Source organism: Mobula birostris, chromosome 8 (assembly GCF_030028105.1).
Source record: "Mobula birostris isolate sMobBir1 chromosome 8, sMobBir1.hap1, whole genome shotgun sequence".
NCBI lineage: Eukaryota > Metazoa > Chordata > Chondrichthyes > Myliobatiformes > Myliobatidae > Mobula > Mobula birostris.
In genome coordinates this window covers 128,111,457-128,136,858 of record NC_092377.1, presented here as the reverse complement: position 1 = coordinate 128,136,858, position 25,402 = coordinate 128,111,457, and the positions used below count along the sequence as shown (strand labels likewise).

The 25,402-nt window shown below is 50.7% G+C and overlaps 2 protein-coding genes across 3 annotated transcripts in view; one reads left to right on the top strand and one right to left on the bottom strand.

The window, feature by feature from the left end:
• Positions 1 to 8,689, bottom strand: part of psenen (presenilin enhancer, gamma-secretase subunit) — a 68,153-nt gene extending 59,464 nt beyond the window's left edge. Inside the window, exon 1 of one of the 2 annotated variants that reach the window (XM_072266204.1) lies at positions 8,596 to 8,689. The gene's annotated coding sequence lies outside the window, so the exon portion shown is untranslated. The remainder of the gene's footprint in view (positions 1 to 8,595) is intronic. The other variant, XM_072266208.1, reaches the window with a different exon arrangement.
• Positions 1 to 18,757, top strand: part of LOC140201681 (uncharacterized) — a 38,466-nt gene extending 19,709 nt beyond the window's left edge. Inside the window, exons 3-6 of the mRNA XM_072266202.1 lie at positions 36 to 130; positions 3,672 to 3,842; positions 8,627 to 8,794; positions 14,462 to 18,757. Coding sequence (XP_072122303.1) covers positions 36 to 130; positions 3,672 to 3,842; positions 8,627 to 8,794; positions 14,462 to 14,691 — 664 coding nt within the window. The 3' untranslated portion in view covers positions 14,692 to 18,757. The remainder of the gene's footprint in view (positions 1 to 35; positions 131 to 3,671; positions 3,843 to 8,626; positions 8,795 to 14,461) is intronic.
• The last annotated feature ends 6,645 nt before the right edge of the window (positions 18,758 to 25,402 follow it).

The window sequence follows — 25,402 nt, the reverse complement described above, 5'->3', positions numbered from 1 at the left end:
CTTGCCTTTAAGCCGCGTGCCCCGTTATTTTGCAGACCATTGGAGCCGGTGAAATCCTACCCCTGCGACGTATGTGGGAAAGGGTTTCTAGATAGTCTGCGCCTCCGAATGCATCTATTGGCACACGCAGGTACTGGGTCTGTTCACCAAAGGGGCTTCAGCGTGCGGGTGGTATGTGGGGCAAGGAAGGAGGTGGGCGATAAGTAAGTTAACCACGTGGTGGCTTCTCGCAAAGATCACTTAGCTGTGGTTTGGAGGATTTGAAGATTCTACACTTCAAGTTGAAAAGTGAAATAAAACCTTTAACTGTTTGCGTGCCTTTATTCCATCGTGTGTGTATGTGTGTCTGTCTCTGTCCCTCTTTCTTTCTCGTCTCCCTTCTCTGCCTTTGCTCCGTGTATGTCCCTCTCTGCCACTCTCCCCACACCCCTCCCCTACCCCCCTCTCCACCCCCTCCTCTACCGTTTCTCCTCCACCCTCTTCCCCTTACACCTCTTCTCACCCCTCACCCCTCCAACCCTCTGCACCCTCCCTCGTCCCTCCCACCATCTCAGTTTCCTGACTGACTGGTAATCTGCTGTAGACATCACGCGTGCAGTGTTGTGTGTGGTTTACATGAAAGAACATACAGTACTGACGCCCATCCTGCCGGCGGTCTTGTATCCAGCCCCGTGCACTGCTGAGGTCACAGAACAGGGATCCAGGCTGGGTAGAAAGTTTCACTTTGGGGAGGGGATAGGGGGCAGGATGGGGTGGGAATGGAGGGGGGAGGTGGGCTGGAAAGCACCTCGTGTCAGCAGTTGTGCTCATCTCCTCAGCCAAACCGCCTTCTCCTGCTGCCACCCCACTCCATCTTCCCCCTCCCCGCACCTTTTCCCCATCCACGATCTCTGCCCACCACAACTCCTCCAAAAATCATGTCATTCTACCTGTCTCTCACACCCTCCCGCCACCCCCGTGCTCCTCACTGTCTCTCCATTCCTCCCCCCCCCACCAGGCAGTCGGCAGTGCCGTGTGACAGGTTGCCCACTTTGTCTGCGATAACGATCTGTATTATTTTGCTTTTCCTGTTTTGCAAACACCTCAAGCAATTGGTTGAATGTATAATATCACCGATCAAAACTCTGATAGGGACAGTAAGAGCAGCGTATGTGTCAAATGTTTCTCATCACAGCCTGGGTCCTGCTCCCATCTCTGTAATAGTTCCGAGCAGAGAACCACAGGTCAGTGGATTTTTATCCAGGGTGGAAATGGCTAATATGAGGGGGCATCATTTTATGTTAATTCGGGGAAAGTATAGCAGGGATGTCAAAGAGAGATTTTTCTACACACATTGGGTGTATGGAACATTCTGCCAGGGGTGAATACACGGGCAGATACATTAGGGATATTTAAAAGACTCTTCAATAAGCACATAGGTGAAAGAAAAATGGATGACTATGAGAGTTAAGCAACACACATCAAAGTTGCTGGTGAACGCAGCAGGCCAGGCAGCATCTGTAGGAAGAGGTACAGTCGACGTTTCAGGCCGAGACCCTTCGTCAGGACTAACTGAAGGAAGAGTGAGTAAGAGATTTGAAAGTGGGAGGGGGAGGGGGAGATCCAAAATGATAGGAGAAGACAGGAGGGGGAGGGATGGAGCCAAGAGCTGGACAGGTGATTGGCAAAGGGGATATGAGAGGATCATGGGACAGGAGGCCCAGGGAGAAGGAAAAGGGGGAGGGGGGAAAACCCAGAGGATGGGCAAGGGGTATAGTGAGAGGGACAGAGGGAGAAAAAGAATGTGTGTATATAAATAAATAACGGATGGGGTACGAAGGGGAGGTGGGGCATTAGTGGTAGTTAGAGAACATTGTTCAGAGTTGTTAAACGGTCAGAACAACATTGTGGGCTGTGTTATGTTCCATATAGCATTCCTTCCCTGTCGCCCCCCCCGGTATTTTGCTCAGTGTCTGAACCTTCCCAAACAATCCAGTGATGCATAGCTCTGGGTTTGCGTGATGGGACAGTGTGGAGTGAACTTCACTCTATGTCTGACTCCAGGAGTGTGTGATGGGATGGTGTCGAATGAACTTCACCCTGTGTCTGATTGCAGGAGTGTGTGATTTGATGGTGTGGAGGGAGCTTCACTTTGTGTCTGACTCCAGGAGTGTGTGATATCACAGTGTGGAGGGAGATTCACTCTGTGTCTGACCCTGGAAGTGTCTGATGGGACGGTGTGGAGGGAGATTCACTCTGTGTCTGACCCTGGGAGTGGGTGATGGGATGGTGTCGAATGAACTTCACCCTGTGTCTGATTGCAGGAGTGTGTGATTTGATGGTGTGGAGGGAGCTTCACTTTGTGTCTGACTCCAGGAGTGTGTGATATCACAGTGTGGAGGGAGATTCACTCTGTGTCTGACCCTGGGAGTGTCTGATGGGACGGTGTGGAGGGAGATTCACTCTGTGTCTGACCCTGGGAGTGTGTGATGGGAAGGTGTGGAGGGAGCTTCACTCTGTGTCTGATCCCAGGAGTGTGTGATGGGAAAGTGTGGAGGGAACTTCGCTCTGTGCCTGACCCTGGGATTGTGTGATGGGACGGTGTGGAGGGAGCTTCGCTCTGTGTCTGACCCCGGGAGTGTGTGATGGGACGGTGTGGAGGGAACTTTGCTCTGTGCCTGACCCCGGGAGTGTGTGATGGGACGGTGTGGAGGGAGCTTCGCTCTGTGCCTGACCCCGGGAGTGTGTGATGGGACAGTGTGGAGGGAGCTTCGCTCTGTGTCTGACCCCGGGAGTGTGTGATGGGACGGTGTGGAGGGAGCTTCGCTCTGTGTCTGACCCCGGGAGTGTGTGATGGGACTGTGTGGAGGGAGCTTCACTCTGTGTCTGACCCCGGGAGTGTGTGATGGGATGGTGTGGAGGGAGCTTCACTCTGTGTCTGACCCTGGGAGCGTGTGATGGGACTGTGTGGAGGGAGCTTCACTCTGTGTCTGACCCTGGGAGCGTGTGATGGGACAGTGTGGAGGGAGCTTCACTCTGTGTCTGACCCCGGGAGCATGCGATCGGACAGTGTGGAGGGAGCTTCACTCTGTGTCTGACCCTGGGAGCGTGTGATGGGACAGTGTGGAGGGAGCTTCACTCTGTGTCTGACCCCGGGAGCGTGCAATGGGACAGTGTGGAGGGAGCTTCACTCTGTGTCTGACCCTGGGAGCATGTGATGGGACAGTGTGGAGGGAGCTTCACTCTGTGTCTGACCCCGGTAGTGTGCGATGGGACGGTGTGGAGGGAGCTTCACTCTGTGTCTGACCCCAGGAGTGTGGATGGGGCAGTGTGGAGGGAGCTTCACTCTGTGTCTGACCCCGGGAGTGTGTGATGGGTCAGTGTGGAGGAAGCTTCACTCTGTGTCTGACCCCGGGAGCGTGGATGGGGCAGTGTGGAGGGAGCTTCACTCTGTGTCTGACCCCGGGAGTGTGGATGGGGCAGTGTGGAGGGAGCTTCACTCTGTGTCTGACCCCGGGAGTGTGTGATGGGACAGTGTGGAGGGAGCTTCACTCTGTGTCTGACCCCGGGAGTGTGGATGGGGCAGTGTGGAGGGAGCTTCACTCTGTGTCTGACCCCGGGAGTGTGTGATGGGACAGTGTGGAGGGAGCTTCACTCTGTGCCTCACAGTCTTTTCTTTTGCTTTCTCACAGGGAATGAGCAGGTGCCCCTGTGCTTGCTGTACCACAAAGGTTTGGAGACACAGTCTGCCACACTGCAGCCCCTGGGCACTCATAGTGAGGCCAGCACCTACACTTGTAGTGAATGTAACCGCCCCTTCCCCAGCCCCACAGCATTGAAACATCACTTAAAGTCACATACAGGTAAGAAATATTCTCTTTCAGAAAAATACTCTTGTGGCCTCTTTATTAGGTGCACCTGTACACCTGCTCGTTAATGCAAATATCTAATCATCCAATCATGTGGCAGCAACTCCATGCCTGAAAACATGCCTACTTGGTCAAGTGGTTCAGTTGCTCAGACTAAACATCTGAATGGGGAAGAAATGTGATCTAAGTGACTTTGACTTTGATTGTTGGTCCAAGACACTGTGGCTTGAGTATCTCAGAAACTGCTGATCTCCTCGGATTTTCATGCACAACATTCTCTAGAGAGAATGGTGTAATAGTGGTGTGCAGAAAAGCATCCTTGAATGCTCAACCCGTCAAACCTCGAGGTGGATGGGCTACAGCAGTGGATGACCACAGATACATACTCAGTGACCACTTTATTAGGTACAGGAGGTAACTAATAAAGTGACCCCTGAGAGTATACTCCATCATAAAACAGTAAGTTCTTGGTTATCCAGAATATTCATGTAACTTTGCAAAGGTTATGGAGACATGAGAGGCTGCAGAAGGTGCAACCTCGACACCAAACAAGGAACTCAGCATGTTGGGCACTTCTGTGGGAGGATAGGAATTATTGATTGTTTGGGTTGAAAGCCACCTCGTGACCAAGACCAGAATGTCTTCTCAGCACTCCCTCTCTCCTCTCTATACCGGCACTCTCAACCTTGAAGTCGGGTAAATTGGTGTGATGGTACGAACATCAGTTTCTTTAACTTCCTGTAACTTCTCCCCTCTCCCATTTCTCTCTGTTTCCACTCCCCATCTGTTTTCCCTCTTATCCCTTCTCTTGTCCTCAACTGCCCATCACCTCCCTCTGATGCCCTTCTCCTTCCCTTTCTCCCATGATCTAGTCTCCTCTCCTATCAGATTACTTCTTCTTTGGCCCTTTACCTCTCCCACCTCTCACCTCCCAGTTTCTCCCATCATCCCCACCCACCTTACCCCCTCACCTGGTCTCAGCTGTGACCTACTAGCTTGTACTCCTTCCACTCTCCTCACCTCCTTATTCTGGGTTCTTCGCCCTTCTTTTTCAATCCTGAGGAAGGATCTTGGCCTGAAATGTGGACTGTTTATACCCCTTCACAGATGGTGCCAGACCTGCTGAGTTCCTCCAGCATTTTGTGTGTGTTTTCACACGTACCGAGGTACATGCTTTGCCAATTGGACAGCTCATTTCATTGCAACGGTGCTTCGTGGCAGTGAGGTGATACAAAGGGGAAAACAAAATAACCAAACATAAAGTATTACAGTTATGGGGAAAGTGCAGGTGGGCAATAAGGTGCAAGGAGCACAACAAGGTAGGTTGTGAGGTCAAGAATTTTCCTTACTTACTAGGAAACCATTCAATAGTCACATAGCAACAGGATAGAAGCTGTCCTTGAGCCTGGTGGTACGTGCCTTCAGGCTTTTGTATCTGGTGCGAAAGGGGAGAAGAGAGGATGTCTAGGGTGGGGTCCTTGGCTGCTTTACCAAGGCAGTTTTCATTTCACCTATGCGTATGACAACGAACTCACTTTTGACCCAATCCTGTCTGCCAGCCCATTCTCTACACAGTCTGCTGTCTTGGTTTTTTGCTGTCACTTCGTTTTGCATACTGTTCATATAGATCCATTCACTTGCATGTGAAGTGTCAGTTCTAGTTCATCCAAAAGATCAAATTTTTTGTTTAAATTTAATTGTCATCCAATTCTACACAGCTAAACGAAACATTGTTCCTCTGGGGTCAGTGCTCTGAGGTAGTACAAGGGAAAAGCAAAAACAGTAAACGTTTCTGCCACCCACCTACCCTCCCTCTTACCCATCATCTGCCAGTTTACTCTCCTTCTCTCCCCCCACCTTTTTCATTCTGGCTTCTGACCCCCTTGCTTTTCTGGCCTGTCAAAGAGCCAAGCCCCAAAACATCAATTCTTCGTTCCTTTCCGTAGATGCTGCCTGACTTGCTGAGTTCCTCCAGCATTGTGTGTCTGTGTGGTACAGGAAGGATGTGGAGGCTTTGGAGAGCGTGCAGAAGATGTTCACCTGGATTAGAGTGTATGGCCTATAAGGAGTGGTCAAGTAAATTTGAGATTGTTTTTTCCAGAGGCTGAGGGGAGAACTGATAGAAGTTTATAAGATTTTGTGAGGAAGAAATAGAGTAGACAACTGGTATCCATTTCACTAGGGTTGTAATGTCAAAAACCAGAGGGCACAGGGTTAATGAGGGAAGGGGAAAGTTCAAAGGAGATGTTCAGGGAAGAGTTTTTTTACACAGAGATTGGTGAATGCCTGGAATGTGCTGCTGGGGTCATGGTGGAGGCAGATCCAACAGAGATGTTTTAAAGATAGACACATGGATACATAGTGAATGGATGGATGTGGACACTGTGCAGGAAGAAGGGATTGGTTTGATATGGCATTGTATTCAGCACGGTGAGTTAAATTGGTTTATTATTGCAACATGTATCAAGGTCGAATGAAAAAGATTTGTTTAGCAAGCTGTCTGTGTAGATCCTTTGAGGTAATATGAGGGAAAAGCAATTAACAGAAAATGTTTTAAATGTGAGACTTCTGCTATCACCCAGTGCAGCACCAGTAACAGTAATACTGTTATACGTTTAACTATGTCACTTATACACTTTATGTCAACTTGTACATCTATAAAACACCTTTTTTTTGCTAATATTATTTTATGTGTTAATGTACTGTGTTGTGCACCTTGGTCCCGGGGAATGTTGTTTTGTTTAACTGTATAAATGTGTACTGTTGAATGACAGTAAACTTGAACTTCAAATTCCTATTCTCCAGCGGACTGTGACTCAAAAGTTAATCAAATTAGCAATTCGATAAATTTTCTTCCAGAACTTGCATGTGAAGTGTCAGTTCTAGTTCATCCAAAAGATCAAATTTTTTGTTTAAATTTAATTGTCATCCAATTCTACACAGCTAAATGAAACATTGTTCCTCTGGGGTCAAGGGGCACAACATAAGCCATATGGACACACAGCTGATGCGGTGTCCCAGAGCGCGTACGGTACACACAGTGACACAGTACGTACGGTCACATACATTCACACACAGCACATACAGTCACAAATAGTATTAGCACAAGTCCCTGGGTGGCATGGCCTGAAGATAGACAGGTTGACATTAATTGCAAGATGCATGTTTATGTATGACAGTATAATGTCATTGGCAGTATTAAAATAAAACTAGCAGTCATGTAAATGTATGAAACAACACCAATATACCATTAGACCATAGACCATATGACATAGGGGCAGAATTAGGCCATTCAGCCCATTCAGCCTGCTCCATCATTCCATCATGACTGTTCCCAGAACCCATTCAACCCCAGTAATAAATGAGAAGTGACCAGTGCAGGATGAGAGTGTGTCTGTGAGTTGGGGTGTCAGGCTGAGTTGGGGTTGGAGGGTGCTACAGGGCATTCTGACAGGGTATACATGTGAGCTAGTTGGCAGCAGGGCGCTAACAAGTCTAACAGCTTAGGTCTAATTTAGGGCAGTACAATTGCTGGCTGATTAACAGCAATAAAGTTCTGTTGTAAGTTGGCATATTGACAAGAGCACAGTCATTGATTTGACTTATCTTGTTGTATTTTATAGTGATAGAGTTTTGCCTTAAAATACATAAATGTATTATAACAGCAAGATGGTTCAGAAAGATGAATGGGGAAGAAATCTCATTGACACCACCCGCATATTGAAAGGCCTGGACAGAGCAGAAATGGAGAGGATGTTTCCTATAGTGGGAGAGTCTGGGATCTGAGCACACAGCCTCAGAATATAAGGAAGTCCCTTTAGAACTGAGATGAGGGAGAATTTCTTTAGCCAGAGGGTGGTGAATCTGTGGAATTTAATGCCTCAGAGGGAGGTACAGCCAAGTCATTGGGTGCATTAAAGGAAGAAGATGATGGATTAATTATTGAATGATGGAGCATACTCGATGGGCCAAATGTCCTAATTCAGCTCCTTTATTTTATGGAGGCACAAGGCAGTGCAGATGCTGGAATCTGGAGCAATGTACAAAGTTCTTGAGGAACATAGTGGGTCAGGCATCCTCTGTGAACAATTGACATTTCAGGATGACATTCTTCATTGGGCTGGAGAGAGTCAGTGCAGGACAGCCAGTGTAAAAAGATGGAGAAATGGGGGGAGCAAGAGCTGGCAAGGGAGGGGGGGATCCCACAGTAGAGTAAGTTAAAGAGGAGTTGATTGTCACACACGAGTCCACGTATGCACAGGTGCAATGAAAAACTTACTTGCTGTAGCAACACAGGCCAGAGTGCCAGATAAGCAGAATTCACAAGAAAAATAACTTTTATAAGAAACAACACAATTAGAAAAAAGAAACAGCCCACTGTAATGCTAAGGGGTCATATGGTCGGCTTCTTTCTCAAGACGGCGGGAAACGCCGACAGAGTTCTCCACCCCCTCGCCTCTCCCACCTCCACCCTCCCCCACCCTCTTCCCCCTACCCTCTCCCTGCCTCCACCCTCTCCACCTTCTTCCCTCACCACCCTTTTGCCTCCCCACTCCCTCCCTCCATATACTACCCTGAGATTCATTCTCTTGAATGAAGAATGAAGAACAATAGAATGAAGAAATACAACAGAATCAGTGAAAAACTACACACAAAGACTGACAAACAACCAATGTGCAAAAAAATGAGAAATAGTGCAAATACAACAATAATAATAGTTACAAACAAATAATTAAATAAATAATACCGAGAAACTCTTGCCTCACTCTCTCCCTCAGGAGACCCTCCACAGGTCTGCGCCTGCTGCCCCCATCGCTTCCACCACGGGGAGCCGCCCGGCGGAAATCGGCGGACTCAGCAGAGCGAGAAACCCTTCCGGTGCAGCCACTGCCACAAGCGGTTCAGCCTAAAGCACCAGCTGGAGACGCACCTCAGGATCCACACTGGTGAGGGAGGACGGGGGGGGGGGGGTGGTGGTGGTCAGAGAGGAGGGGCAGTCGCTCTTTTACATGCCACATGAGTGCCGGTACCCCAGATACAGTGGACGAGATTTATCCCGTTGTGGGATTGGTGGTGTTATTTTGCTGTGTACCTAGGTACAGTGGGCGAGGAGGATTTATCACTGGACTCCTACCATTTCTTTGGCCGAGAGGTGTCTGTGTCCCATGTAATTTATGAAGCGTGAGAAGCTGTGGATCCAGATTAAAGATTAGCTTCATTTGTCATAAATACCTCAAAACATTGAAAAATACAATGAAATGCGTCATTTTGCCACAAGTTTCACCATGATTCTGGTGCCAACACAGCCGACCCTCAACTCAGTATTCCTAACTGGTACGTCTTTGGGATGTGAGGGGAAACTGGAGCATCGGCAGGAAACCCACGCTGTCATGGGGAGGACATACAACTCCTCACGGACGGTGGCAGGAAAGGAAAGGAAGCGTTAGGCTATGCTAACTGCTATGCTGCCGTGGCATGGCTCCTCAGGTTCTATCTGCACTTCAGCCATGCGCTCCTGACCTTCAGTGTGGGGGACGGGACGGTGAATCAATTGGTGTTTTGCTCCTACTTCTGGACGGAGTGGTCATTCACGGGTCTATGTGGTGGGCGTTCACAGGTTCTGCCTGATTGACACCTCCCAGGGTACATCCTTGCCCGCATTAGGTTCAGTGAGTTGTGGGCCTGCTATGTTGGTGCCAGATGCATGGAGGCACTGGTGGGCTGCCCAGTACGTCCTCGGACTGTGATGATCATCAACACCAACAATGCGTTTCAATGACAAGGGAAAATCTGCAGATACTGGAAATCCAAGCAACACACACAAAATATCAGAGGATCTCAGCAGGCCAGGCACCATCAATGAAAAAGAGTACAAGCTGAGTCCTGCTGAAGGATTTTGGCCCGAAATGTCGACTGTACTCTTCTCCATCGATGCTGCCTGGTCTGCTGAGTTCCTCCAGCATTTTGTGTGTGTTGCAATGCATTTCACTGAATGGTAGGAACCCTGCTGTGCGTCAGCATTGCCACCTAGTGGTAGCTGCTGGAGAACCAAGTCTCCTCCACATTCAGAGTACACTCCAGGCCCTCACGCTGTCCACCAGTCCCAGAACACCTTCAGCCAGCCAGCAGATATCGCACAGTCCTTCTCCAGCCATGCCTGGACTCACACATATCCATGGGGCCTGACTTCAGACCTTGAGGGACACCGGGGAATGAACTACAGAGACATTTGTATTATCATTAGCCATGGGTGAGGTGATGGACGACCAGAGGGTTACTAATGTTATGCCTTTGTTTAAGAATAAAGGCACCATGCATGGTAGCATAGTGGTTAGCGCGACGGGCTGTCAGAGTTCAGAGTTCAGTTCCGATGTCATCTTTAAGAGTCTATACATCCTCCCTGTGGAATGTGTGGGTCTCCTCTGAGTGCTCTGGTTTTCTCCCACAGTCCAAAGACAGTCTGGTTAGTAGATTAATTGGGCATTGTAAATTGTCCCATGATTAGGCTAGGGTTCATCAGGGGATGCTGGATGGTGTGGTTCAAAGGGCCTGTTCCATGCTGGGTCTTAATAAATAAAAGAAGGGCTGCAAGACCAGCCAGGAACTACAAGACAGTGTGAGTAATACGCATTGTGGGAAAGTTACTTGAAAGGAATCTGAGAGACAGGGACTGATTCGGGACAATCAGCATAAGTTTGTGTACTGGAAGTTGTGTCTCAAGAATTTGAGTTTTGTTTTAGAACATATAGAACATAGAACATACAATAGTACTGCACAGTACAGGCCCTTCGGCCCACAATGTTGTGCCAACCCTCTAACCCTGCCTCCCATATAACCCCCCACCTTAAATTCCTCCATATACCTGTCTAGTAGTCTCTTAAACTTCACGAGTGTATCTGCCTCCACCACTGACTCAGGCAGTGCATTCCACGTACCAACCACTCTGAGTAAAAAACCTTCCTCTAATATCCCCCTTGAACTTCCCACCCCTTACCTTAAAGCCAAGTCCTCTTGTATTGAGCAGTGGTGCCCTAGGGAAGAGGCTCTGGCTGTCCACTCTACCTATTCCTCTTAATATCCTCTTTAAAAGGACATGACTAAGAGGACTGATGAAGGCAGGACTGTAGACACTGTCTACATGGATTTCTGCAAAGCTTTTGACAAGTTCCCACAGGGTAGGCTAGTCTTCAAGGTGGGATCACATGGGATCCAGGGTGAGCTGGCCAATTAGATACAGAATGGTCTTGGTGGTGGTGGGGGGGGTCAGAGGATGCTACATACAGTAGAACCTAGAACAGTATATCACAGTACAGGCACTTCGGCCCACGATGTTACCCTACTCCAAGATCAATCTAATCCTTCCCTCCAACATAGTCCTCCATTTTTCATTCATCGACAGTGTAAAGTTTAGTGATAGTGAGGAGTTTTTCCACTCTTGAGGCTTGAGCAGGGATTGATGTTGGGACTGCTGTTGTATCTGTCATCTGGATTAACGATTTGGATGTGAAAGTAGGTGCCATTGTTAGTAAGCTTGTGGATGACACCAAAATTGATGGTGTGATGAACGGTGAGGAATGTTGTCTGAGGTTACAACCAGACCTCGATCAGCTGGGGAAGTGGGCCAAAGATTGGTCGGTGGAATTTAACTCAGACAAATGTGAGGGGTTGTATTTTGTGAAGTTAAACCGGGTCAGGACTTGCACTGTGAGCAGCAGAGCCCTGGGAACAGAGGGACCCAGGGGTTCAGGTACGTGGTTCCTTGAAAGTGGTGATGTAGGTGGGCAAAGTGGTGAGAAAGGAGTTTGGCACATAGGCCTTCATCAGTGAAGGCACTGAGTACAGAATCTTGTCACCTTACAAGATGTTGTACTTGGAATATCGCGTGCAGTTCTGGTCACCCAGCTCTAGGAAGGATGACATTAATCTGGAGAGGGTACAGGAAAGATTCACGAGGATGTTACCAGAACTGGAGGAGAGACTGGACAAGCTGAGACAGTTTTCCTAGGAGTGAAGGTGACCTTAGAGAGCTTTATAAATCCAGTTTAGGTGAGAGGGTAAAGATTTAAAAGCTGGCCTCAGGCGACTTCTCCACCCAGAAGGCGGTGGGTTGTGGAACGAGCTGCCAGAGGATGTGGTAGAGGCAGGTACCATTGCAAGACATCTTAACATATTTAATATTTATAATATTTTACATTTTGTATTGTAACATAGTTTTGTACTGGAAAACTGCTGCAAAACATGTCAGTAATAACAAGCCTGATTATGATGTTATATGTTGGGAAAGGTTTAGAAGACCATGGGTCAAGTGAAGACAAAGTGGACCAACTCAGATAACTCAAAGTCCTGATGAGGGGTCTTGGACCCCTGAATGGCTACCTTAGCCAAGTCCAGCATACACCCGCGATTCTGCAGACGCTGGAAATCTTCAGCAACACATACAAAACACAAACACGTGGAGGAACTCATCAAGTCAGTCAGCATCTCTGGAGGAGAATAAACACAGAAATGTAGAAAACCTACAGCACAATACAGGCTCTTTGGCCCACATGTCCTTACTTAGAAATTACCTAGGGTTATCCATAGCCCTCTATTTTTCTAATTTTCTATTTTTCTAAGCTCCATGTACCTATCCAGGAGTCTCCCTCATCCGCCTCCACCATCGTTGCTGGCAGCCCATTCCACGCACTCACCACTCTCTGCATAAAAAACTTACCCCTGACATCTCCTCTGTACCTAATTCCAAGCACCTTAAAACTGTGCCCTCTCATGCTAGCCATTTCACCCCGGGAAAAAGCCTCCGACTATCCACACGATCAATGCCTCTAATCATCTTGTACACTTCTATCAGGTCACCTCTCATCCTCTGTCACTCCAAGGAGAGAAGGCTGAGTTCACTCAACCTTTTCTCATATGGTATGCTCCCAAATCCAGGCAACATCCTTATAAACACAAACATGAGGAAATCTGCAGATGCTGGAATTTCAAGCAACCCACATAAAAATACTGGTGAACGCAGCAGCCCAGGCTTGGCCCGAAACGTCGACTGTACCTCTTCCTATAGATGCTGCCTGGCCTGCTGCGTTCACCAACATTTTTATGTATGTTGCTTGAACATCCTTATAAATCTCCTCTGCACCCTTTCTATGGTTTCCACATCCTTCCTGTGATGAGGCAACCAGAACTGAGCACAGTACTCCAAGTGAGGTCTAAACAGGGTCCTATATAGCTGCAACATTATCTCTTGACTCTTAAACTCAATCCCACGATTGATGGCCTTCTTAACCACAGAGTCAACCTGCGCAGCAGCTTTGAGTGTCCTATGGACTTGGACCCCAAGATCCCTCTGATCCTCCACACTGCAAAGAGTCTTACTATTAATACTATATTCTGCCATCATATTTGACCTACCAAAATGAACCACCTCAAACTTATCTGGGTTGAACTCCATCTGCCACTTCTCAGCCCAGTTTTGCATCCTATCAGTGTCCCAGTGTAACCTCTGACAGCCCTCTACACTATCCACAACACCTGCAATCTTTGTGTCATCAGCAAATTTACTAACCCATCCCTCCACTTCCTCATCCAGATCATTTATAAAAATCACGAAGAGAAGGGGTCCCAGAACATATCCGAGTCACACCACTGGTCACCGACCTCCAAGCAGAATATGACCCGTCTACAACCACTCTTTACCTTCTGTGGGCAAGCCATTTCTGGATCCATAAAGCAATGTCCCTTTGGATCCCATGTCTCCTTACTTTCTCAATAAGCCTTGCAAAGAGTACCTTATCAAATGCCTTGCTAAAATCCATATACAGTACATCTACTGCTCTTCCTTCATCAATGTGTTTCGTCACACCCTGAAAAAATTCAATCAGGCTCGTAAGGTATGACCTGCTTTTGACAAAGCCATGCTGACTATTCCTAATCTTATTATGCCTCAAAACAATTGACAATTTTAGCCAAGACCCTTCATCAGGACCGTAGAGTCTATTTCTGCCTCTCATAATCTTATAAACTCCTATCAGGTCTTCACTTAGCCTCAGCTGTTCCAGAGAAAACAACCCAAATTTGTCCAACTTTTCCTCTACAGCTCACACCCTCTAATCCAGCCAGCACCCTGGAGAGCCTCTTCTGCACTTTCTCCAAAGTCTCGACATCCTTGGAGTGACCAAAACTACTCATCAATTGCAGCCTAAACCAGCGTCTTATACAGCTGCACCGTGACTTCCCATTTTAACCCCGTTTACTCTGTCTATGCTTCTTGTAAGCCTCATTTGGTCACCCCTCAGCCTCCAGCACTCCAGTGAACTGTTTATTCCCTTCCATAGGTGTTGTCTTTCGTGCTGAGTTTCTCCAGCATTTTGTGCGTGTTACTGTGCATTTCCAGCATCAGCAGCATCTCGTGTGTTTCTAACTTGGGCAGGCACTTTGTTTGACATGGAAGAGATGGGCTGAAGGGCTGTATAGTATGATACATGCCAGTGATGAGAACTGGAAGTTGACCCGAGAACCCAGAGGTTCTCCGATGCCTAACCCCAGGAGTGAGTGAGTGTGTGTGTGTGTGTGTGTGTGTGAGAGAGAGTGTAACTATCCTGTCTTTTACCATCCAGGTGAGAAGCCTTTTGAGTGTAAGCTATGCCGCCAGCGCTCTCGTGACTATTCGGCCATGATCAAGCACCTGAGGACCCACAACGGCGCCCTGCCCTACCAGTGCACCATCTGCCGCCTGTATTGTTCTAGCCTCGCCTCCATGCAGAAGCACATCAAGTCACACAAGCCCGAGGAGGTACCCCCAGAGTGGAGGCTGGAGGAGACCTACCTGTATGCCTGCTACATATGACTGGGCCGCAGAGGTTCCCCGACAACCCTTCACATTAAAATGTGGGACTATTTCTCGGCTGACTCTCTGAGTGGACTTCAGCACAAGAGGACCCACAACCTTTTGTCATGGTCTGGTCCATGAAGTCCGCATTCCGGTTCACGGTCCGGTTTGTGGACTCAGGACTCCGGGTCTTCCAGCTGTCCCTTGTTTTGGCTGAGTTAATCATAGGCACCTGATTCCCATCTTGAGGCTTGGAATATAAGTGGCCTTGGAGTCAAGTGTGGGCTGCTGGTTTGTCTTGTCAAGATCCTCTGGGAGCAATCTGCTGATGGAAGGCTAGAGCGGCCACTTGCCATCTTTAGGCCACGTTGGGGAACAATCCCATCGTGGAGCCTTGCTGTCAGTAGTCTGAGCTGTCTTTGTGGTATGGATTCAGCTGTTTCCTGGGCCAGTTGAGTGGCCGTCAGCCACTCTGAGCTTGGTAGGGATCCGGCTATTTCCGTAGCCAGCCGAGGTCGCTGACCGTAACTGCAACTCGGAGAAACCCCGAAGCAGAGATGGAACTGTCTGTCATTCTTCGATGTTTGTCTCTTCTTGACCTCGCCTCCGTGGGGTAAGTCAGGCGTTCTGCCATTGCCCTGCGGGGTGGGGGGATCTGTCTTGTCCTTGCCTCTGTGGGGTAAGTCAGGCCGTTCTGCCTTTGCCCTGCAGGGGGATCTGTCTTGTCCTTGCCTCCGTGGAGTAAGTCAGGCCGTTCTGCCGTTGCCCTGCGGGGGGACCTGTCTTGTCTTGTTTTTGCCTCTGTTGGGTGAGTCAGGCCGTTCTGCTGTTACCCGACGGAGTGTCCTTTCCCACCTTGGTGTGGAGAAGAAGTTGAGTCCTGGCTTGTCTAAGTATAAGTCCCAGCTCCATGTCTATGTACTGTCCTATCTCATGTTGGTGTCCCGGCTTTTCGAAGGATAAGTCCCGGCTCTATGTTGATGTTCAGTTCCCAGTCTGTCTCCGAACTCCAGCCTCCGAGTTATCAGTCACCGCATTCCAAGACCCAGGACCCCAGCCTGCAGCCTCAAGACCCAAGAGTCCAGCCTGCAGCCTCAAGACCCAGGACCCCAGCCTGCAGCCTCAAGACCCAAGAGTCCAGCCTGCAGCCTCAAGACCCAGGACCCCAGCCTGCAGCCTCAAGACCCAAGAGTCCAGCCTGCAGCCTCAAGACCCAGGACCCCAGCCTGCAGCCTCAAGACCCAGGACCCCAGCCTGCAGCCTCAAGACCCAAGACTCCAGCCTGCAGCCTCAAGACCCAGGACCCCAGCCTGTCTGCAAGCTCGAGCCTCAGGACCCCAGCCAATCTGCAAGCTCGAGCCTCAGGACCCCAGCCTGTCTGCAAGCTTGAACCTCAGGACCCCAGCCTGTCTGCAAGCTCGAGCCTCAGGACCCCAGCCTGTCTCCAAGACTCAAGACCCCAGCCTCAAGACTCAAGACTCAAGATTCAAGCCTCAAGACCCCAGCCACGTCCTGTAGTCATGTCATATCCTTGCCAGGTTCTGGGTCCTTGTCCAGTCTCTGGTTCGGAGCCCAAGCCCAGGCTTCTAGTGCATAGTTCCTTGTCCAAGTTCCCTGTCTTGTCCATGTCCTAGCCCAAGTCTGCGTTCTTGTCCCTGCTCCTTGTCTGTATCCTGCCATGTCTCTACTCTGGTCAAGTCCTGTTCCTCGTACTTCAGTGTCTGTGTTTTGCATTTGGGTCCGCTACCAGCGGCCCCATTGTGACACCTTTCTCTTCCTCTTCTCCGGTCCCTCCATCTCTTCTCCACCCATTCAGCAGACCAATGCACACCCTGGCGGCCAGCTCTTTCCCCCACATCCCCGCACCAGTTCTGTCAATCTCAGCCGGCCCAGTGAGTCTCTGCTGAGGGACTGTCAGGTTCTTATACTCCCTTCTGAGCACCAGCAGCTCCAAAATTTGCAGAATGGCTTCTCCAGAGGGGGTTTCTAGCAAGCTGGTCAAATAATGGGTGTTGTTGTTCAGAGACTCCACCTGTCTCCTAATGCCTTCCCCCTCAGACCTCCCCTTTCCCCACTCCTCCCCACTCAGGGCAGATAGACAACCCACCCTTGTTCCTCTTTCTCTGACCCTCATGACTGTTCCAACTGACCACTGCCGAATTTCTACCTCATCCCCATTCCCCTGAACATCCATCCAGCTTCCAAATGAACTCAGTGATGGACCCTCTGTGGGGGAGAGAATTCCAGACTCCCCTCCCCCAAACTCCTCAACCCTCTGGGTGAGGAAATATCTTCCCATCTCATGATTTTTCTTATTCCCCTTCTGGTTCCCCTCTCACATCTTCTGTTCTCCTCACCTACCCATCATCTCCCTCTGGTGCCCTTTCTTCCATGATCCACTGTCTTCTCCTATCAGATTCCTTCTTTGCCCTTTGCCTCTTCCACCTATCACCTCCCAGATTCTTAATACATTCCCTTCCCTCACTCACCCTCACATAGTGTCACCTATCACCCTCCATCTTGTACTCCTTCCCCTCCTTTCACCTTCTTAATCTGGCATTTTTCTCCTCCCTTTCCAGTCCTGATGAAGCGTTTTGGCCCAAAAGGGCGACTATTTATTCATTTTCAGATGCTGCTTGACTTGCTGAGTTCCTCCAATGTGTTGCTCAAGATTTCAAGCATCTGCAGAACCTCTTCAGTTTCTGCCTTCCTATCTCTGACCCTTATACTCAGACTCCCTTGCCCCCCCATGCCCTTATCCTGGGAGGGGGTTGAGATAGATGGGAAACAACCTCCCTGGTGGGACTTCAAGCCCCACTTAAAACACACCCCCTAAGCTCAGCATGGGCTCCCCTCCAGAGTATGGATTCCCTGTCAATCTCACGAGAGTTTGGGAGACAGGAGGGATTGGGGGTTCCTTCTACCCAGGAGGGGATGGGACATTTCCACCTGCCTCCTCTTCCCAACCCCTCTTCTCTCCCCTCAAACCACAGCAGGTTGTAGGCACAGAAGAGCCAGGTGCACCCTACAGCTCCCTCCCTCTCTCAGTCCCCAGGTCAATGAGGCCGCTCTTCCCTTCAGCTGCTTACTCTCCCACATCAATTATGTGGCTCTCTTTCACACACCCTTTGAGTTTCAAGTTTTTGCCAAGGACTCATGTTCCCAGGGTCTCAATGCCATGAAAGTCAGTAGCACAGTACGTTATAAACATAAGCTAAATTATTCAAAACTCCCAGGAACCACAAACACAAAGAAAGCCCCATGAGATTAGTAACATACATGAAATGCTCGAGGAACATAGCACCTGTGGAGGAGACTAAACAGTTTGATGTACAAAATTAGTGCTAGTGGAGGGAAATAGAGTCTGATGATGGATGTCACCTTCGTGAGTCTCTGCCTCTTGTAGATGTTCCTGGTTGGTGGGGAGAGATGTATCCATGATGGAACTGGCTCACTCCCACCACTTTCTACGGCTTCCTGTTCACATCCAGTATGCAGGCAGCTCGAGAGGGTGGGGGGGAGGGGGCAACACCAAAAGATCTCAAAACCCTTCAGAGGGGGCAGGGTTTGGGTCAAATTGAGAGTGAATCTTGACAATTTGATGGGAAGACTTGGTTCTGCAACTCCAGCTGGTGGTGGGAAGGGGAAGGTAGAAGGAGGAACTGCCTTGTGCTACCAGGAATGCCGGCAACCAATCTCTCCTCCCAATCCTCTCAAACTACAGCTCAGTTGAGTATCCTGTAGGTTCAGCACCCTACAGTGATGGTGGATAGGTGGGCAGAGGGTGGCTGGAGACGTTCCTGATGGTTCTGCACCCTCGGTGAGGGTGGTTGGATAGGAGGAAGCCAGCTGGAGATGTTGCCGATGGTTCTGCAGCCAAGGTGAAGATGGAGAGTGGCTGGAGATGTTCCTGGTGGTTGTACTGTGGCCACTCTTACTGCTTCATTCCAAGGCCTCAAAGAGTTGTCTCTGCACTCAAGGAGACCATCTCAAACTGATGTAGCATCAAATCCCTGTTTGCTGCTGTCCGTTTTTTTTGGGGGGGTGGTTAGGAGGTGTAATTAAAGTATATATTTTCTATTTAGATGGAGTTTGTGTTCATGTCTTCACTGATCTGATAAATACATTTGTCTCATATCAACATCTGCCAGCTTCACTCTGTGTCTGACCCCAGGAGTGTGTGATGGGATGGTGTTGTGGGAGCTACACTCTGTGTCTGACCCCGGGAGAGTGTGATGGGACGGTGTGGAAGGAGCTTCACTCTGTGTCTGACCCCAGGAGAGTGTGAGGGAACGGTGTGGAGGGAGCTTCACTCTGTGTCTGACCCCGGGAGAGTGTGAGGGGACAGTGTGGAGGGAGATTCACTCTGTGTTTGACCCCAGGAGTGTGTGATGGGACAGTGTGGAGGGAGCTTCACTCTGTGTCTGACCCCGGGAGAGTGTGAGGGGACAGTGTGGAGGGAGCTTCACTTTGTGTCTGACCCCAGGAGAGTGTGGTGGGAGTTTCAATCTGTCTGACCCTGGGAGTGTGTGATGGGATGGAGTGGAGGGAGCTTCACTTTGTCTGATCCTCTTTTTTTTAATAAATTATCTTTATTACAAATACAATACCACAAATATATACAAAATAGTGACTAACACAATTGCTAGTCAAACTAAATTAAACAAAAATGTTCCCATCTCTATCAATGATGGAGCTAATCCCTCCCCAGAGCCCAACAGTCCTGGATCGCCTCTGTGGTCGCCCTGGACAGCACTTGTTCCCTCTCAGTGCTTACCCACGCACGGACATACCTCCTAAGCATTGCCTGGCAGTCCATCCGGGCAGATCCTTCTGCCAGCCACTTTCACAACCCATGGGTAGCTGTTTCAGCCAGCTCCAGGAGTAAGTTGACAAGGACATCCTCATCCCTTCCTTGTTGCCGCTCATTACTAGATGACCATATATGAAAAGGGTGCTACTAATGCAACCAGAAGGTAAGGAGCAGTCCTCGCAGTTATACACAAAGGGGCTGCATCCTCACACACTCCATGTACATGTGGTAAACCGTCTCCTCCAGCCCGCAGAAGTGGCATGTGGCTGGGAGATCCCTGTACAAACTAAAGAACTTATTGCAGGGCACCGCTCGATGCAGCACCCTCCAGCCGAGATCCCCAAGGTGCATGGGAAGAACTCCCTCATAAAGGGACTTTCAATGGGGACCCCCCTCATTTCCAGATGGAAATACCGACCGCCATGGCATGTTGGGGTGGTGGATGAAGGAAGTGCAGGGTGTGGAGCAGCAGCCCATACCAGTACCTCCTACTTGCATCCCTAAATGGGATTGTGGGTGTCAATGAGAGATGGCTCAAGTTGTGTTGGCTCGGCTCCCAGATAAGATTCTGGGGACTGGGGCTGACAAGCGGTTCCGGCAGAGTGGAGGTGAGCCCAACCAAAGTCACTCCACACACCTGAGCAGCACCGACATCTGTTGGGGTAGGGCACGGGTAGAGCGGGGACTCCACTCTCAGCCAGTGGAGGGAGTTCCTGGCCTGAGGCAACCATGTTCCAGACCCTCAGCAGGTCCTGACAGAAGCAGGGCATAACTATACGGCTGTCCCCTGCTGTCGGTAATCGCATCTCTTCATGAAGACAGCAGCCCCTCTGGAGAAAGTATGTCGCCAACATGTGCCACCAGGGAGGGTGCTGGCATACAGGAATCTCTGCACGGTCCTGAGATGGAGAGACGCCAACTGTCCGTCCTATCCCATTGGGAGAATCTAGACTGCTGCAGACACCCAGTGTTTCCTGTTACCTCAGAGGAAGTCCACTAACTCCCTCTGCATCCTTGTGACAAAGGGGGCAGGTGGAGCCAAAGTGACCATCCTGTACCACAACATGGAGGCCACCACCCTGCCTCGATAGGAAAGCACTCCGAGAAGGCCTGACCAGCGCTCCATTTGGGCCATGTCTTTGATTGCCAGGTCAGTTAGTGCCCACCAGGAAACTGTGGTCAACCGGTCAAACGCCTTCTCCTGGTTAAGAGAGAGAAAGGCTGTCGAGGACCCAGTCTTCTGGAGCAGGTGGATCAGGTCCCGAACTAGATAGACACCCTGAATGGAGACGCCCGGGACTGTGTAAGATTGGTCAGGGTGGATCGCCTGTCTCAACAGCGAGCAAAGACAGCTGGCCATCGCCCGGGCGAAAATCCTGTAGTCCGCGCACAATAGAGACACCGCGCCAGTTCTTTAGCAGGCGGAGGTCTCCCTTCTTAGGCAACAGAGCTATTACATCTCTCCGCCCTGAAAGGGGCATCTCCGCAGAAACTATGCTCTCCCCTAGGACAAGGCGGTTGTCATTCCCCAGGACATCCCAGAAAGCCCGAAAGAACTCAACGGTTAGGCCATCTAGGACAGGGGACTTGCCCTTCCGGATTTGCTGAAGAGCTGGAGCTAGCTTTGCCCGTTTCATGAGAGCGTCTTCTGGGCAAATCTTTCCAGACTTCACTGCATCCGTCCGCACTTGATGGGTCTGGCGAGAACAAGGACCCGCAGACGGAGCGCACTTCTTTGTAGATTCCATCAGGATCGGTGGCGGACAAGCCATCGGCAGCGAGTAACTCCACTACCTGATTTTGGACTCTTCGCCACTTCTCGAACGAGTAAAAGAAGGGTGAGCCACGGTCCAAATCCTGCAGCTGGAGCTGCAGATCTCTCAGTGCGAGATTCTTCTCTTGGTATTCTTTTGCCATAACTGTTGGCCTCCAGCGGTCGGACTAAGACCGGACAAAGTTAAGCAACTCTCTCTCAAACCGCTCAATCTCAGACGCTCAATCTGCCTCTTTGTAGACCCCCTAGCGTACTCCCGATAGAGAAACCGGATGTGGGCTTTGCCCATATCCCACTGTAGCCGTGGGGAGCAGAATCCTCCCGTCTCTCTCTCTCCAGGTGACCCAGATTGCCCGGAACGAATCCCGGAATCGGCTGTCTTCCAGCAGCTGGTTATTAAAGTGCCAATGCCCGGATCCCACCCGAGGGTAAGAAGGAGCAAACTCCATCCACACGAGGTGATGGTCCGAGCACGATACCAGCCACACAGCAGACGCCGACAAGCGGGAGATGTACGCCCGAGAGACGTAGAGGCGGTCTATGCAGAAACCTCCCCCTCTTTCCCTCTCGGGAAGAAGCTAGAGTCAGGGTGAAGATTCTGCGAGGTGTCCACCAAGTCAAAGGAGCCCACTAACTGCTTTAACTTGTTTTTGCCGACGCTAGGTCGCGCTGGAGCTCCACCTTGAGGGTACAGTTGAACTCTTCCCCGAGCACGACGCAGTCCCCAGAGTCAATGGACCTTAGCAGAGTGGACACCTGACGGAACAGGCGGGTCTGCATCACCCCATTCCTAGCGGCATACAGGTTGATGGAGTGCAGCGGTACACCACCCAGGCGCACGCCCGGGACGATATCCTGGACTTCTATGAAGGTTTGGTCCAACAGGATCGGCATCACACTAGAGTTGGAGCTGGGGTCCCTTCCTCCACTCCAGGAGCCAAGTGGACTCACCTCCTGGAATGGTATGGATTTCCTGCAAAAACACACCGCAGGGTTTCTCTCCCGACTGAGAGATTGTGGAAAGAAGCCCTGCTGCTATTCACACTGAGAGTAGTTACGGTGAGTTTCGTATCGGGAGTGCGCTAAACCCCTGCACCCTTCCCGGTGAGAACAGAGCCACTCTCTGCCCTCCCTTCCCCCAAAAAAGAGCAAGAATGCTCTTTGCTCTCCGGGCTCGAACGCTGCAATCCCTCGAAGGAATGAGGGTTTCTCACCAGGCCATCCAGGGAAGTTTTAAGCTGTCGCCTATACTTCCTAGACACGGCATTCCTCTTCCACTTCCCCTTCCGTCTGGGAATGACACGTAGAGACTTCACCAACCTCGGCATGCTAGACCAGCGTAGGGAAGCTAATTTCGGCCGGTGCTTCGCACCCTCAGGGGTGAGAATAAACTCTCTGATCTCTTCAACGGGTATCAACAAGGACTCCTCGGGAACGGTAAGGATGTCCATCGTCTCACTATCAAACGGGTCTCCCTCCACCCCCTCAGTACACATAGAGCCCTCATATCCCCACCCCTCCCCATGTGTACTAGCAGGTGGGAGCACTTCCTACCCACACGACGCAGCAAGTACATCGCTCATACCCGCCGACTCCAACTTCATCTCAGCCCTACCCCCAGGAACACCAGCGGAGGGTCATCCCCAGGAGTTCCCTGTGAACGAAGGGTTAATGGGGTCAATATAGAGAGTACATCTCTCTCCTCAGGAGCCAGGGCCAAGTGTTCCCTGACAACTCCGGTTCTCGGGGTCCACCTGGAGCCCTATCCTGAGAGAGAGCGTGGCTGGCCGCTCTCATCCAGTGTAGAGAGGCACTAACTAGTAAGTCCTGGGTGGAGGGCTCCAGGGCTGCCTCAGTTGCCAGATCAGGGGGCAACACCACCTTCCTGCACACACACTCCACCCACACAGCTCTCGAGGCTACATCTAAGGATTCAGGTTTGGGATCGACCTCCACCTGTATTCCACACCCCCTCCACTCTCCCCCATCCCACGCCCACCGTGACTCCCCCACGTCTACACTCTCTACCCTCTTGGGACAAGAACACCCGGAACAGGGGTCCCCAGTGCAGCATCAGTCTGTTCTGCCATCGCCCCGTCCGCCTGCGCACTTCCCTGTGCCTCCCGATGAGCGTCAGGGCAAGCGGGCTCCTTGGTCGAGGACAAAGGGACGGGCGTAACCTCGGCGTACACAGGGGCCTTCTTCCTAGGGAATTTGGACTTCTTCACCTTCCTTCCCCGCTGCGACTCCTCGTCCCTGCCGCACCCCCTCTGCATGTAGCCTCAAGTTCCCCCACCCGAACGGCGGGGGCAGACGCAGGAGAAGAGACGGGGACAGGGACAGGGGAAGCTAGAGCGACGGTGCCAGAGGTGAACTTCTTGGGCCGAGTGATGGGACAATCCCTCCAAAAGTGCCCCACCTCCCCGCGCGCATGGCACCGCGGGCGCTCAAAGCTCCAAGTACACCCGGTGATCTACCCCCTGGTGCCGGACAGTAAACCGGGGCTCAACGTCGGCCTGCATGAACGGGAAAGAGATTACCCTGAGGAGGGTGCGTCTCCTAAACTCCGGTTTTATGGCAGTGATCCGTGAACTTACTTGTCCCAAGAGGGCTAGATGGGGAAGGAAAACCTTGTTATTACCAGCTCCTTCTGCAAAAAATGTGACTGTGACCATAATCACCCTATTGAGAGCCCGGTGCACCAGCACCCAGATAGAACACTGCCTTCCCGAATCCTTTCTCTGCGGCCAAAATACCGCCTTCCCCAGCCAAGTCCTAATCCGCGGACTGATCCGGAGTTATTCCAGGGCACAAAATACTTCGGTCCGAGGCTGGGGTTGTTGCTGGGGCAGGAGGAAGCCGCCCAGCGCCCAACGATACCTCCCAACGATACCTTTTGTCACGGCGACAGAAATTCCAACGTCGGTCCCGAAGAACCCCCCGGCAGAGAGAGGTGGAGATACCCACACCTGATGAGAAACACGGCGAGGCAGGAGGAAGGGATGTTGCCCCGATGCTAGCAGGGGGAGCAACGGTGTTGCTCTCCCGGCCTTCGGATCGAGAAGGCATACTGACGAGCTGCCAGCGGTCGCAAAGAGAAGCTACGCAGTCAGCAGCCGCCAACAAAAGCTGCCAAACTGGAAGAAAAACTCCACAAATAGAGCCTTCACACCAAGCCAGCCGCTCACTCAAAAGTTCAGGAAACTCTCCGAACCTGCTCCAAAGTATTTGGCCAACTTCATGCATCAGATTTACTAAAATTCTCCCAGCCCAATCCCAATAGCTCCACACTGTGTCTGACCCCCGGAGCGTGTGATGGGATGGTGTAGAGGGAGCTTTAATCTGTGTCTGACCCCGGGTGTGAGTGTGTTACTGGACGGAGTCTGAAACCGGGTGTGAGTGTGTTACTGGACAGTGTCTGACCCCGGGAGTGAGTGTGTTACTGGAAGGTGTCTGAGCATGAGTATGAGTGTGTTACTGGACGGTGTCTGACCCCAGGAGTGAGTGTGTTACTGGACAGTGTCTGACCCCGGAAGTGATTGTGTTGCTGGACGGAGTCTGAACCCGGGTGTGAGTGTGTTTATGGACGGTGTCTGACCTTGGGTGTGAGTGCGTTACTGAACGGTGTCTGACACCGAGTGTGAGTGTGTTACTGGACGGTGTGTTAGAAGCTTCACTCTGTGTCTGACCTTGGGTGTGAGTGTGTTACTGGACGGTGTCTGACCACAAGAGTGAGTGTGTTACTGGACGGTGTCTGACCCCGGGAGTGTGTCTGTTACTGGATGGTGTCTGACCCTGGGTGCGAGTGTGTTACTGGACGGTGTCTAACCCCGGGAGTGAGTGTGTTACTGTACAGTGTCTGACCCCAGGAGTGAGTCTGTTACTGTATGGTGTCTGACCCCGGGAGTGAGGGAGTTACTGGACGGTGTCTGACCCCAGGAGTGTGTATGTTACTGGATGGTGTCCGACACTGGGAGTGAGTGTGTTACGGGACGGTGTCTGACCACAAGTGTGAGTGTGTTACTGGACGGTGTCTGACCCCGAGGGTGAGTGTGTTACTGGACGGTGTCTGAAGCCGAGAGTGAGTATGTTACTGGACGGTGTCTGACCCCGGGAGAGAGTCTGTTACTGGATGGTGTCCG